The sequence below is a fragment of the Psammomys obesus genome, unplaced genomic scaffold (genome assembly GCF_907164565.1).
Source record: "Psammomys obesus unplaced genomic scaffold, mPsaObe1.curated_primary_1811, whole genome shotgun sequence".
In the NCBI taxonomy this organism is placed as follows: Eukaryota; Metazoa; Chordata; class Mammalia; order Rodentia; family Muridae; genus Psammomys; species Psammomys obesus.
The window spans coordinates 1,258,236-1,272,219 of NW_026590598.1; the positions used below are offsets into that span (position 1 = coordinate 1,258,236).

Below are 13,984 nucleotides of genomic sequence, written 5' to 3' on the forward strand. Positions count from 1 at the left end.
CATGAGACAGCCTATGTATTTAGCCACGCAAAGTAAACATTTTAGAAAGAGCACTGGTGTTTGCTAAGTCGGCAATTGGTATTTGAAAATCAAGCCTTCCTCAACTTGATGATTCAGCCAACAGGTCCTTTGCCAAAATGGGGCTGCTGAACAAATTCTCCTCGGAGAACTAGAAGCCTGTCAGAGCCAGATTCTCCCTGCCCAAAGGAAGGCTCCCCTTGACCTGCTGGCTCAGGGTCGGTTGGCCTGGGTGCCTGTGTTCAAGAGTTGCTCCCCTGGAGAATCTTCCAAGATGTGGAAACAGAGGGCAGACCCCACACTCCTGAGTCAGCCTCAGCCTCACGCAGGCAAGGAAAGCTGCCCAGTGACACAGACCAGAACCATCGCAGTTAGCAGACTCTGGCAAAAAAGAATCCAGTAGTCTCAGGAGTCTAGAGGAGGAATACAGAGGGCCTGTCAGGACACTCAGGGTGGCTTCAGAGAACAGGGAGCAGGACACAGTCGGAGCTGAATGATCAGAGAGACTGGACCAGGGCCAGAGCCAAAGGGTCAGGAAAATAAGTCCATCTCTGGGCAGTTTGGCCTCTCCCGGTCCCTCTGCTTTTCCTGGCCAGGCATTGCGGGGAGTGGGGGGGGGGGAGGTCTGGGCAAAGGGCAGCAGTGTGACATCAAAGGACTCCTCAGCCAGAGACAGTGTCGTAAAGAGGGCAGGGTCCCCTGGGCAGCGGTGCCTGAAGGGCAGGGGAAAGGCAGCTCCCTGGGTTGTGTGTGTTGACTTTTGACAAGGGTCTGTTGGGGCTGGTAAGCTTCAGAGAGGAGAAGCGTGCTGAGGACTGCTCTGAGGGCAAATAGGGAGTAGTTCAGAGGCTAGTCTAAAGCAGGCAGGAGAAGAGCAAGAGAGGACCCTTGTGAGGGTAGGGCGGTCACACGCACCCTTGGTGGAAACAGGGCCTTTGATGGGTTCAAGAGTAGGGCGATCACATGCACCCTCGGTGGAAACAAGGCCTTTGATGGGTTCAAAGTATCTCCATCCCCACCTGTTGTACACTCCTTCCCCGACCTAATAACCCAAGTGGAACACTCTAGAACTTTGGCCTAATGGGGAAATATCGGGAGGACTGGACCTATTTGAGTGCCCCGCTTTCACAGTCATTTCCCCACCCGTGGGGTTATAGATAAATCCACTTGTACAACTAGCAAGAACCACATTCTTGTGTTCTTTTTCCTTCTTTTAAAAGTCTGTGTGTATGTCCATGTGTGCGTGTGAATGCAGGCATGTGCGCGTTGTGACATGTGTGGTCAGAGGACAACATAGGTTGTGAATCCTCACCTTCCACCTTGTTTGAGACAGAGCCTCTTGTCACCTTTTTCCTGCTGTATATACCAGGTTAGCTGGCCCATGCGCCCCAGGACTCTCCTGTCTTTACCACCCATCTTCCTGTACTAGTTCTAGGATTATGGATACTCCCGACTGCATCTGCCTTTATGTAGATCCTGGGGACTTGAACTCGGGTCCTTTTGCTTATTTGACAAATGCTTTACCCATTGAGTCATTTCCCGAGCCTACTTTTTCTTAAAAAGGGCTCTTCCGAATAAAGTGTCTGTCCACTTCTGCCCTTAGGAGATAGCTGTGACATGTGTGGAGCTTGGCCATGTGACTGGAGGTCCGGCTGACCACATACCCTGTAACTACGCTAACCACAGCCCAGGGCCTGCCAACACCACACGGGAATGTGAGAGGGCCTCAGCTCTGAAGGGCCTGGGTCATAAGGGCCCTTGGTCTGGTAAACACTAATTAAATCCTGACACATCCAGCAGGACGGGTTTGAGGGATGAGAGAGGCTTCACAGGTGGAGGCCTCGGCCTCCTGACCCAGGGCTAGACCTTGTTAGTGGGAACGCTGGAAGCCCTTCTGCTCCTGTCCCTAGGCAGGTGCAGTCTGTGTCCCTCAGTTCTCTAGCTCCAAGGGTTCTAACACCTCTGGTGTGCTTTGCCCCTCCCGCCTCCTCCCCCACCGCTGTAGTGAGTGGGGCCCTACTGCCTGGGAGGGACTTTCCCGAGGGAACAGGTATTAATTTGCAAGAGTTTTTATGCTTTGTCCCACTGGCTGTCAGTGACACAGCCAGGAAGGCATAGCTGCCCCATTTTACGGGTGAGGAAACTGAGGCTTAGTTTGGGCTCATGATTAATAGAGGTACGTGATTAACGATGGTATGTGGCTTGACAAATCCCAGCCTATCCTGAGTAATGAGGGAGGCGTCCTGACCCTCTGCATGTGACACATCAGGAGTGCTGGGGTAGAGCTGCTCCTTGGGGGAATTCTAGTTAGAAACATATCTCCCCAAGTGACAGTAGGCCTCTGCCTGCTTATCTAGGCTGTAGGTAATTAAGTGGCTACTGTTTCTGCTTGTTTGCTATTCGTCGAGACAGGGTTTCTATGTGTAGCCTTGGCTATCCTGAACTAACTTTGTAAACCAGGCTGGCCTTGAACTCACAGTGATCCACCTGCCTCAGCCTCCTAGAGTGCTGGGATTACAGGCTTGCACTACAGTGGCTACTGTTCAACTCACAGAACTTATCCCTAGAAGCTGGACCCCATGGTACAAAGTGGCCAGGACTCTCCCATGTGCTGACTGCCCAGTCCTGGATAACCCAGGAGCTAGGATGACTGCAAATGAGCCGACTGAGCCAGGCTGACTGACTATACATCTGGTCAACCCTGTGCCCTTGCGAGGGCGAGGCAAATCTGAGCCTCCAGTCCAGTGGAGACTACACAGCTGGTCTGCTGGGGCAGGGTCCTGGGCAATGGGAAAGGTAATGGTGCCTATTCTGCTTGTGCCTGCCCTAAAGACAGCTTTGGCTCTAGGCTCTAGAAGCTTGACTAGGCCACAGTGGGGAGCCTGGTAGGCAGGCTGGAGGTCTTGTCAGCAGGTACACGTCAGCGTTGAGGCTTAGAGAGCTTAGACTCCAGGCAGGGCCTGGCAGAACTGTTCCCAAGGGTAATTATCTCACAGAGCTCTCAAGCTTCCCTGCCAAGGGGACCATGCATGTTCGGAGCTGACCCTCCTGTTCTACCTTCTGACTACCCAGAACTCCTTGGAGAGGGAGAAGGGTGTGTGGCTCACTGAAAGAAGGGTAGTGCGCAGTGCTAGGGTATCTCCACCCAGGCTCTGAACTGACTCATCTGTTCAGCCTGCTACTCGCTGGGTGAGGGCTTGGTGCCCTGGAGCCTGGCAGGCCGTCCTAGGCCTGTATAAAAGCCCGCCAATCCAGTCCTTGGCCTTCCACCTATCACTGTCTGCTGCTGCACGATGCTGGGAGGCTTGGGGAAGCTGGCGGCCGAGGGCCTGGCCCACCGCACTGAGAAAGCCACAGAGGGGGCAGGTAAGGGCCTGGGTTTTCTACCTGCCCAGAAGCTGGGGTCCCCTGGGACTGTTGAAAGCTAATTCCGACAGGCAGGCAAGAGCCTTGGGGTAGAATGAGGCGGAGGCCCATCAGGAAGCTTGGCCCAGCGGAGATAGCAGAGCTGTGGGCACAGAGGCTGGGGTAGTTGCTCAGGCTAGAGCCACTGCCCAAGCAGCCTCCCTCCTAGGGTCTTGCTCCATGACCCAGGCCGAGGTTGCTTGGAGGTTAGGAGGAGGCTCTCGGAGGCTGGCAGAACCCAGGTGTCGGCAGAGAAACTGGTGGCCTGGGTCCCTCTGTCTGGAAGCCTAGATTACCTTTCATGTCAGTATTGCTTATTTTAGGGCCCGAGGCTATAGCTCAGTGATAGGACATGGATTTGTGCAAGAACCATAAAACCAAACGAAACAAAAATCCTGCTGATTTTGGTTAGTTTATGTAGAGAAAAAGGAGGGTGGATTTTAATTTTCACCATACTTTATTCAAATGTTCTTTTATGATGAAACCACGGAGCCCGGTCCAGTTCAAGTCTAAAAGGACATGTCTATGTCTTCCGAGAACCTAGGACATGGTCTTGCCAGCTGAGGTCTGTGGCTGCATGTGGCAGTTCATATGAGGCCCACTGAGGGACATGGATGAAAACCTGTGTCAAGTTTGCTGTTCTCTTTGGAAATGGCTGCAAACATATCAGCGCTTTTTCATTTTTGACTTCACAGCTTGCTCAGGCCCCTTCTTAGTTTTTCAAGCCTTCTGAGCTGTGAGGGACATGGCAAAGGAAGGTGGTGCTAGAAACAGTTCTCTAAAATCTTTGGGTTTTAGCATGCTCCCACCCAAAACCTCCAGAACCCAGAAGTGGGTAGGGATTCCTCTTCCAGGAAGAGTTGCTTTGTGGAGCTTAGCTTCCCTGGATCTGTACAGATGTGGCTAAGTGACAAACACACCTACGCTGGCTCAGGTATCTAGCTGGCAGAAGCTAGGAATCCATGCCCTTCCAGGCTGAGAGGAGAGGCATGGAGAGCCCTGTGCAGCAGCCAGGCGTCTTGAAGGGAGGAAGCGAGGGGTTCTCCTGAGCTGTCTGTCATGACCAGGGCAGCATACCAGAGTCTCACCTTATTGTCTAGAGGCATCCAGGCCATTGTGAGGGGAAGTGGGCCTACCTCTACCTTCTCTCTGAATTTGTCCTTTCTATTCAGTTCACGCAGTGGAAGAGGTGGTGAAGGAGGTGGTGGACCACGCCAAGGAGGCTGGAGAGAAGGGTAAGGCTGAGGTTCTTTAGAGATAGGAATGGGGATGAGGGAAGGAAGGAAGGAGAAGGCGGGGGGTGGGGGGGGGAAGCTCAGTGGCACTTACCTAACGTGTGATTGCCAGCATGGGAACGGAAGTAGGGAGAGAATGAAGTGAGCAGGCAGGATGATAGAGACGGAGAAAGGAAGCCCAACTGCTAGGGCCAATCCTTTTCTTGCTCATCCAGACCTAGCCCTGCCCCAAATGTAGCATCCTCACAGCTGGGCTGCAATTATCTGTACACTCTCCCAACATGCAATTATCTGTGAAGGTTGTACCTAGAGTCTAGGCTGTTTTCTTTGTGGAATATAAAGGAGACAATGCCACAAAAAATGATGTGGCAGCACCTAGGGACAGAACATTTAAAATAGACAATTACATATTTCAATATGTATCTAGATAAAAATTTACTATGTATGTGTTGTGCAAAGCAGACTCCAGCTGTATGAAGAACTAACATTTAAATACATGAATATATTAAGCTGTTGGACCATAACTGTTTAAGTTCAAACCAGTAAAATGAAATGTTGTGAATTCAATGGTTTAAAAACAGCAGAAATGTATTGTTTCTATAGCCAGGTGTGGTGGAGCATGCCTGTGACCCCAGAACTTGGGAGAATGAGACAGGAAGATATGAGTTTGAGGCTACCCTGGTTACACAGCGTGTTAGACCAGCCTGAACTCTACAGTGAGACCCCATTTTAAAAAGAAGGGGGAAATGAGGAAAATAAAAGAAAGAAATGGGTTGTTCTCCATGCTGAGGTCTGGAAGTCCCCGTGGCAGCCATTGAGCTCTCACGTGGCAGCTCTCTGCTGTGACCTCACATGGCTGAAGGACCAGCTTGCGCTCTTGGGTGTTACCCTTCTGCTCTCAAGACTCCATCCACCCTCCTGACCTAACCAGAGCCACAGCTCCTACCTCTTCATGGCATGGTCAGGAGGAGGATTACAGCATGGAATTTTGGGGACACAAAAATCCAGACCAAAGAAGTGTCATAAGAGACATTAGTATAATCATGGAGAGGGGAGGCATTTTTGACCGAGATTAAAAAAGAAAACAAAAACAACCCAGTAGTCACAAAAAAAAAAAAAAAATATTAGGAGCAGGTGTGGTGGCGTGCACCTAACAAACCCAGCACTCAGGAGGCAGAGGCAGGTGGCTCTCTGTAAGTCCAAGACAAACCTGGTCTACAAAGAGAGTTCCAGGACAGCCAGAAAACCATGTTTCAGAAAAACAAAACCAACCAAACAACCAACCAACCAACCAACCAACCAACCAACCAACCAACCAACCAACCAACCAACCAACCAACCAACAGAAAAGAAAAGAAAACATGAGGTAAATTTGTCAGTATGAGGTAAATTTGTCAGTATGTCACTATTTTACACCGGAGAAGGGTGGGGTGGGGTGGCGCACAAAAAGCAAAGCAAAACGAAGTTAAGTCAAAAGGAAGGCCACAAACTGTGAGAAAATGTTCGTGACAGAAACAGTAATCCAACATAGCAATCAAACACAAAACATAAAAATGGTGAAAGAATACAAGGCAGCAATTTCTAGAGAAACGAAGTGTAAGTAGCCAGCGCACGCATGAGCTGTCTGGGATGTCACACTCAAATCTGAAGAAAGGAAGGTTGTCGAGGAAAATCAAACCAAACTGAAATTCGGGATGATAGGCGGGCTTTGCCCTTTGTCCTCAGGGGCTGTTCCAGGGCTGATCCCGTAAGACGGCCTCATTCCACAGGCCTCTTCGGCTGGAGGTGCAGTGGGCTGCTCACCCCATAAATGTCTTTTTCTTTTCCCAACAGCCCTTGCTGATGCCCTAAAGAGAGCCCAAGAGTCAGGGGACAGAGTGGTGAAGGAGGTCACTGAGAAGGTGACCCACACCGTCACCGACGCCATTACCCACGCTGCAGAAGGCCTGGGTAGACTGGGGCAGTGAGTCAGCCTCCTGCCATGGCTGGCCCTTCCTGAGTGTCAATAAAATGTGTGAAGTGTGGACAGTCTTGACTTTACTCCTGTGTGCATGGAAACCCTAGGGAAAGTGGCTTTTTGTTGTGCTTGTTTTGGACGTAGGGATTTATGTGGAGTAGGTTGGCCTGGACCCTTTTGCTTTGTAGCTGAGGCTGACCTTGAACTCTTGATCTCCTGAGTGTGGGATTGCAGACAAATGCCACCAGGACTGCCTAGGCCAGGCTGACTATTTTTTAAACGGAAACACTTCAGACTGTCAGCTTCTCCTCTGCTGCAGAGGAACACCCAACGTGGTGAATCCTTGCCACCTCCTGTGGTTTCCACCCAGTGAATCCAGCAAGCAGTCCTCCTGTGTGTGTTGAAACATGGTCTCTCTCACTGACCTGCAGCTAACCAGGACTAGGCTGGCTGCCCAGCAAGCCGCGGGGATCTGCCTGTCTCCGCCTCTGCAGCACCGGGAAGACAAGCATGCATTGCCACCATGGCTGTTTTAGGTTTTATTTTCAATGTGGGTTCTGTGGATGGAGCTCGGGTCCTTATGATGGCCCAGCAGGCCCTTTACCGAGGGAGTTGTCAACTGTTAGTCAGCCCTTCCCCACTTCTCTCTTTTCCTTTTCTTTCCTTCTCTATCTGTCAAGTGAACAGATCTGTTCTCTGCCACTGAGCTCCATCCCATCCAATGGGGCAGCTATGTAGGGGTCTACGGGGTTCAAAAAGCAGGGTGCACATTCCCTGTAGCATTCTTAGGTTTTCCTTGCAATGGAAGATCAGGACCAGCTCTTCAGAGCATAGCAGGGCTGCTTGTCCCGGAAGGCCCAGTTAGGCATTTATGCTGGATGGTACCCAGGCCAGTTAGGGAGGACGAGGTCCACTGCTTGTTTCTGGAGGCTCCTGTTGGACTTCACTTGGAGATGTGTGGCCAAGACATATGTGTGGTCAGCAGTAGCTCTCCTCCTTCTCATGAGTGATTCAGTACTGTACAGTCTAAAAATATGTGTGAGATTGGATGCGGCCACACAGCCCTGCAATCTCAGCACTCAGGAGGAGAGGCAGGAGGGTCAGAAGTTCAAGATCAAGCCTCAACTATACAGTGAGTTTGAGGCTAGCCTGGGCTACACAAGACCCTTTATACAAACAAATGAACAATCAAATAAACAGTGCGTAAGTAGGCAACATTTAACGTTTTGGAACAAAGGCCAGATGTGGTGGTACATGCTGGACATTCCAGCCGTTGGGAGGTAGGGGAAGGAGGCTCAGTTGAAAGCCAGCCTGGGCTACACGCAAACCCGCAAAAAGAGGGGTTGGGGACAAGGTGGACAAAGTGCTTGCTGTACAAGCGTGAGGACCTGACTGTGAGTCCCCAGCATCCATGACCCAGTTATGGGAGCAGAGACAGGTAGATCCCGGAATCTTGCTTTGCCAGCCAGACAAGCTGAATGAAATGATGAGCTGCTGGTTCAGGGAGAGGCTCTGGTTCAAAAATCAAGGAGAGGCACAGTGGAGGAAGACACCCTACATAAACCTTGGTCTCCATATATGTATGGACTAGCATACCCCCCACACATGTGCAACATGCATCTATCATACACACACAAGCACAACACAACTTCTTGAAGCATAGATTAAGAGAAATTCTGTGTAAAACTGACATTTTTATTTATCTTGCTGGGAGCTCTTTGCTCTTAGCAGAAATGAGGAGATGAGGAGAAAAGGCTAAAGAATAGATAGTTGCTGGTTTGGTTTTTCAGATAGGGTTTCTCTGTGCGGCCCTGGCTGTCCAGGAACTCACTCTGTAGACCAGGCTGGGCTCACAGACATATGCCTGCCTCTGCTCCAAGTGCTGGAATTAAGGATATAGCCCCCAAACCAGGCCTAAATCAGTTTCTTGACACGTTTTGGCTCTTCCAAAACTCTCAGAGATTTCTAAAGGCTCAGGAATCTGTAAAGAGTCATCACTGGAAGGTGCACACTGTCTAGCTAGTGTTGCCCAAACCCAAGCTTAGAGGACTAAAGGTAGTATGGGTGGAGGCGTAAATTGGAAAGGTGCCAAAGGAAAAAAAAATGCAGATTTACTATACGTTCGTGGTCGGTAGCAAGAGCATGACAAGATGAAAACATCTGGAAAAACAGTACCTATAAATTCTACCAAACCATAAGTTCCATAGTCTGGAAAATGAGATCTGTGCCTGGAATGCTACCAAACATCTTTGGCTAACAAATAGTGCCTATACAGGAAATGGAACATTCCACACGGCTACTGAGGAGGGGAGCTGGGTGTAGCTCATTGGTCCAGTGCTTGCTAAAGACAGGCAAAGACCATCCCAGGCCTGAAACAACTAGGGGAATGTAAATAGAGTGTCAACAGGTAAGTTGCAAAATAAATACGCAGAACAAGTTCATTTTTCATATATCATATATAAGATTTTCATATATCATATATATAAGAACAGCCCCAAAACCCTCCAAAATTCACACCTGGCAACATTAGCAGTGGTCCCCTCTACGGGGATATGAAAAACTCTTTAGCATTGTATATTTCTCTAATGTTTGATTTTAAGAGGAAACTAATGCAGTTGTGGAGGGCAATACTATCTTACTCAAGATTGTTTCCTAGTGAAGAGCCATGGAGAGTTTGCTACCATTTGGGAAGAGGGACAGAGCAGCTTTTGGAAGCTGAGCACTGGGGCATTGTTGACATCCTGGGTGGACTCTGCAAGATAGTTGCTTAACAGGCAATAGGGGCCAGCTTGCATTGTTGAACTTGCATGGCAGACCTCATGTGAACTAGTCCACATACCATGAGTTCGATAAACAATGGAATTGTTCTATCTTAGTCTGGTGAGATGGCTCAGTGGATAAAATGCTTGCTGAGTAAGCTTGATGCCCTGAATTCAATCCCTGGAACCCACTTAAAAGCACAGGGGTAGAACAAACTCCGCAAAGTTGTCCTCTGACCTCTGCACACACACCATGGCATGTGCCTGTCCCTACCCCACAATGACAATATTAAAAGAATTGTTCCATCTCCAAAGAGTCAGAATGGTGCCTACATCTTAATTCATGCCCACACTGCCATTTCCTAGAATAAGCACTTTTTCCATCTTTCATTTTCTTCTATGTGTAGTTAGCAATGAGGGGCATGAAGTCAGTGTTGTCAGAATTATAGTGCTGTCAGCAAAAAGGATGTGATGTAATGCTTTCAGCTTGGCTCATCCTCTACTCCCCCGGTTTCACCACAGCCTAGAAAACTAATGGCCTATTATAGTGGAAATCAGCAGTCCTGACATTCTAGCACTAGAAAGTTTCAAGCCCAAAAGTTCAAGGCCAGACTGAGCTGTAAGAGTTAAGACCCTGTCTCAAAAAGGCCGGACAACCTACAAGCCCCTGAAAAGACAGAATGCAGTTGGAGTTCTTCAAAGAACTCATTGAGCTGGGCATGGTGACATACACCTTAAATTCTAACACTGAGAAGAGAGGCAAGAGGATCATGAGTTTGTGGCCAGCCTGAACTTGGTAGGGAGACCCTGCTTTGAAAGACTAAGGGCTGGGGTCAGAGCTCAATGGTAGCATATACTTGCTTGTATATGCTAGGTCCTGAGTTTCATTTAGAACACCACAGGAAACAAGCAGATCCCTCAAATGTGACACTTCCTATTATTTGAGCAGGCCTCTGGTTCCCAGGGACACCGCTGCCAGGTTGTTTTTATTTCTCCTGCCTAGGAGCTCATGTTACACTACAAGTCTTCATTGGGGCCAGTTGCCAAAAGCACTCAGACGTCAGCATTTAAGTTGGTGGCTAGCAAGAGTTTGAGCAAACAAGGAGATGTAGTGAAATTGGGCAATTTGGTCTGCAGGGATGGTATGCTCCAGCTTATTTCCTCTGACCTACCTGGAGGTTTTGGGCCTGAAGTGAAGGCTAGGCAGAGGTGCTCTGCTTAACTGATGGTTGAAGAGGATCCCCAACCTTCACACAGAACTCCATGGCAACAAAGCCGTACTAGTTCCAGACTGAAGACATCTGCCTAAGCACTGATCACTAAGAAGAGCAGACATTTCAGTGGCCACATACAACAGACTTCAGGATCAGTCAGGTCATTAAACAAGGACATGGAGGGAGGTGGTCTAACTGGTCTAACTGAGGCACTGGTTCCCAGAGGCCCCCCCCCCATCCCCATGCTTCTGTATAGATCAGTACCCTGAAAATGTCCCAGGTGGGGCGCAGTTCAGAGGCAGAGTACTTGGCAGCATACCACTAGCTGCTATTCTTAAAACTAACTGTTCTATCAGCCTGTGCTCTTAACCACTGAGCTATCTCTGCAGCCTCTATCTTTTGATCCTGACTCTACAATCTTTGCATCTTTGAGCTCATGGGAGAAGTTACTGCAGTTTTTGGGGTTGGTTAAATCCGTTGGCTGCTCAGCAAGCTGTCAGGCTACTAGGAACGCACAACGCTAATTTTTGATGGAAAAGGTTTCTGTGGCCTACCACAGCAGTAGCATGTCATGTTGTCCCTGAGCCATAGGATGAGATGGTAGCTGCTGTGGGGCACAGGACCCCCTGGGTTTAGTAAGCCTTTCTTAAACAGTTACCCAGACAGTCCTTGTGTTTGACAATTGCTTTACTCAGCATTCAATTCGTGGAGTGAACCACTCCGTGGTCTTCCAAACACCATCTCAAACATGTAGTTTTGTGAATCATTGTTTGGAGAACTAGAAAGTTGCCCTGCAGTTCTCAGAGAGAACAAGTTTTGCCAAAGACACTGCAGGAGTCGTTCACGGTAAACCAGACTCGATTAACCTCAGTCCCTTAACCCATTCTGTCCCCTGACCCCTCTGGGGGTCTTTCTTTAATCCTTAGATTTCCCCAAGCATACCCAGGATTATGGTCAACATGTCCTAGGAAGGGAGGGCTGGACCTCAGCAGCCACCTGGTATGGGTTTAAGTGGGAATCATTCTAAACCCTGTTCTCCTCATAATTCACACACCGACAACAATGAGCAAAGGTGAGCTAAGGATACTCAGAGGCACTGTTACTACCTCTGGAATGCACATGGAAACACTTAGGAGTTTCTAATGTGCCTTGTAGTTGGCTGTAGAGGCAGAACCTAAAGTGTGTGTGTGGAAATCATAAACACCTCTGGCATGTCCACAGAATGGAAGCTGGTTAGCTTAGCTGTCTCCTTCCTACATTAAGACTTATAGACTGAACCCATTTGATTATTTATAAGCACCTGAAAATAAATGTCACATAAGCAAACATCCACACCTACAAAAAATACCAATGGGTACTCAAAATAGCGATGGCATGACTGAGGACTCTGAATTTCCGATCCTTCTGTCTCAACTTGTTGAGATTAAGGGCAGGTGCTACCAGTCTGTTTATAAGGCACTGGGGACTGAACCTAAGCACTCTCTCATCTGAACTCCACTCCCACCCCTCTGTAATATATCTTCTGTACCTTTTGTCTTTTTCGTACAAGGTTTCACGGAGGCCATGTTGGCCTTGAACAGGCTCTGTAGCTGAAGGTGACCCTAACCTCCTGACCCCACTATCCAAGTACTAGAATTAGAATACTTCCATTCTTTAGTGTATAAGGTAATGGGTTCATTTTAATTTCCCTCACACCTTTTGCTCAAATCTCATGTCTGTTATCCTTCCTTGTCCCACCTCTTCCTAGTTTCCCTTCTGCTTTCACCTCATATGTATTAATTTAATAGGGTAAAGGTAAGTGCCACTACACCCAGCTTAGAAAACACACACTATCCACCCTTTCCTTTGTCCCACGTTGTTCCCACTTCTTTCATGTCATTTATATATGAATATAGATATTAATCAGCACAGACCTTTAAAAAAATTAAAAACAGAACGACTGCATTATCCACTCAAAAGAATCTACCCAAAGAAGTCTAAGTTGACACAGCACAGTGGTACTTGAACACTCCATAGAACTCTCCATAGCCCTCCATAGAACTGAAGAGAAGGCTTCGCAGTTAAAAGTACTTGTTGCCAGGGAAATGCTGTCTCAAAAACCAAACCAACCACACAAACAAAAACAAAGAAAAAGAAAAGAAAGTAAAAAGTTCCCAGCACCTGCAGTTTTTAACTATGTCAGTTTCAGAAAACACAATGCCCTTTTTTGAAATCCAAGGCACCCGGCACATGTATAGGGCACATACCTACATGCATACGAAGCACCTACATAAAATGAAAACCTAACTCCCTGGCCTGGAAAGCTGGCTCAGAGTCTAAGGACGCAGGCCGCCCTTCCCAGTTCCGCTTTCAGAGTCCACGTGCTGCACATGACCTCCTGCAGTTCCACTTTCAGGGAGTCCACCGTGCTCTTCCGGCTTCCGCAGGGCTGCACAGACACACATGCAAGCAAGACACCCACACACAAAAATGAAAGAAAATCCTCTAAAACCTAGGACATGTCTAAATGTTTTCATTTAATGTGATGAGACATTGTTTTATCTACTTTTCTGCAAATGAATTTTTTTAAAGGAGATGTGTTTATTAAGGCTACAATGTTTTGCCTGCATATGTGCTAGAAGAGGGCACCAGACCTCCTTGTAGATGGTTGTGAGCCACCATGTGGTTGCTGGGAATCGAACTCAGGACCTTTGGAAGAGCAGACAGGGCTCTTAACCTCTGAGCCACCTCTCCAGCCCTGACAGTTATTTTTCATGGCTAAATAAAACTCCATTGTGTGTGTGTGTGTGTATATATATATATATATCCATTCATTCCCTGATGGGCATCTAAACTGGTTCCATCCTGGCTATGGATGTGCAAGTATCTCTGGTGTGTCAACTCAAGACTTCTTTGGGTATATTCCTCGGAGTCATCATATAGTAGTTCTATTTTTAATTTGAAAAACTTCCATACTGTTTTTCCCTTTATTATCTTAAGTAGCTGTTAAATTTTGTAACTAACTTGATTCAAACAAAACTTTTATCTCAAAGACACCAGAAAAAGGTAGGTGTGATGGAAGCAGTCTGGTATAAGAGGCAGGAGGATCATGAGGAGTTCAAGGCTAGCTCCATCCAATAGCCAGTTTGAGGTTAGCTTGGGCTATGTAAGACCTTGCTTTAAACAAAAAGTACGAGAAATTACACACTAGTATGTTAACTTCTTCACACACTACAGCCTCTTTCCCAAGAACCACCATTATAGCTTAATAAAATGAAGTAAAAAAAAATACTACAGGAATAAAATTTGAGCAGCTCATAACAGATAGAAGCATTATAGTTATGAAAATTTCTGGACCTCAACTATTATTTTATACTAAGAGATTATCAACATGAAAACACAGAAAAGAATCATGAA

At 47.8% G+C, this 13,984-nt stretch overlaps 1 protein-coding gene across 1 annotated transcript; it reads left to right on the forward strand.

Moving 5' to 3' along the window:
• Window positions 1-3,311: 3,311 nt before the first annotated feature.
• Window positions 3,312-6,625, forward strand: Fam25a (family with sequence similarity 25 member A). The gene is made up of 3 exons (XM_055607970.1): window positions 3,312-3,384; window positions 4,596-4,658; window positions 6,492-6,625. Exons 1-3 carry the CDS (start codon window positions 3,312-3,314, stop codon window positions 6,623-6,625), a joined length of 270 nt encoding a protein of 89 aa, XP_055463945.1.
• Window positions 6,626-13,984: the final 7,359 nt, after the last annotated feature.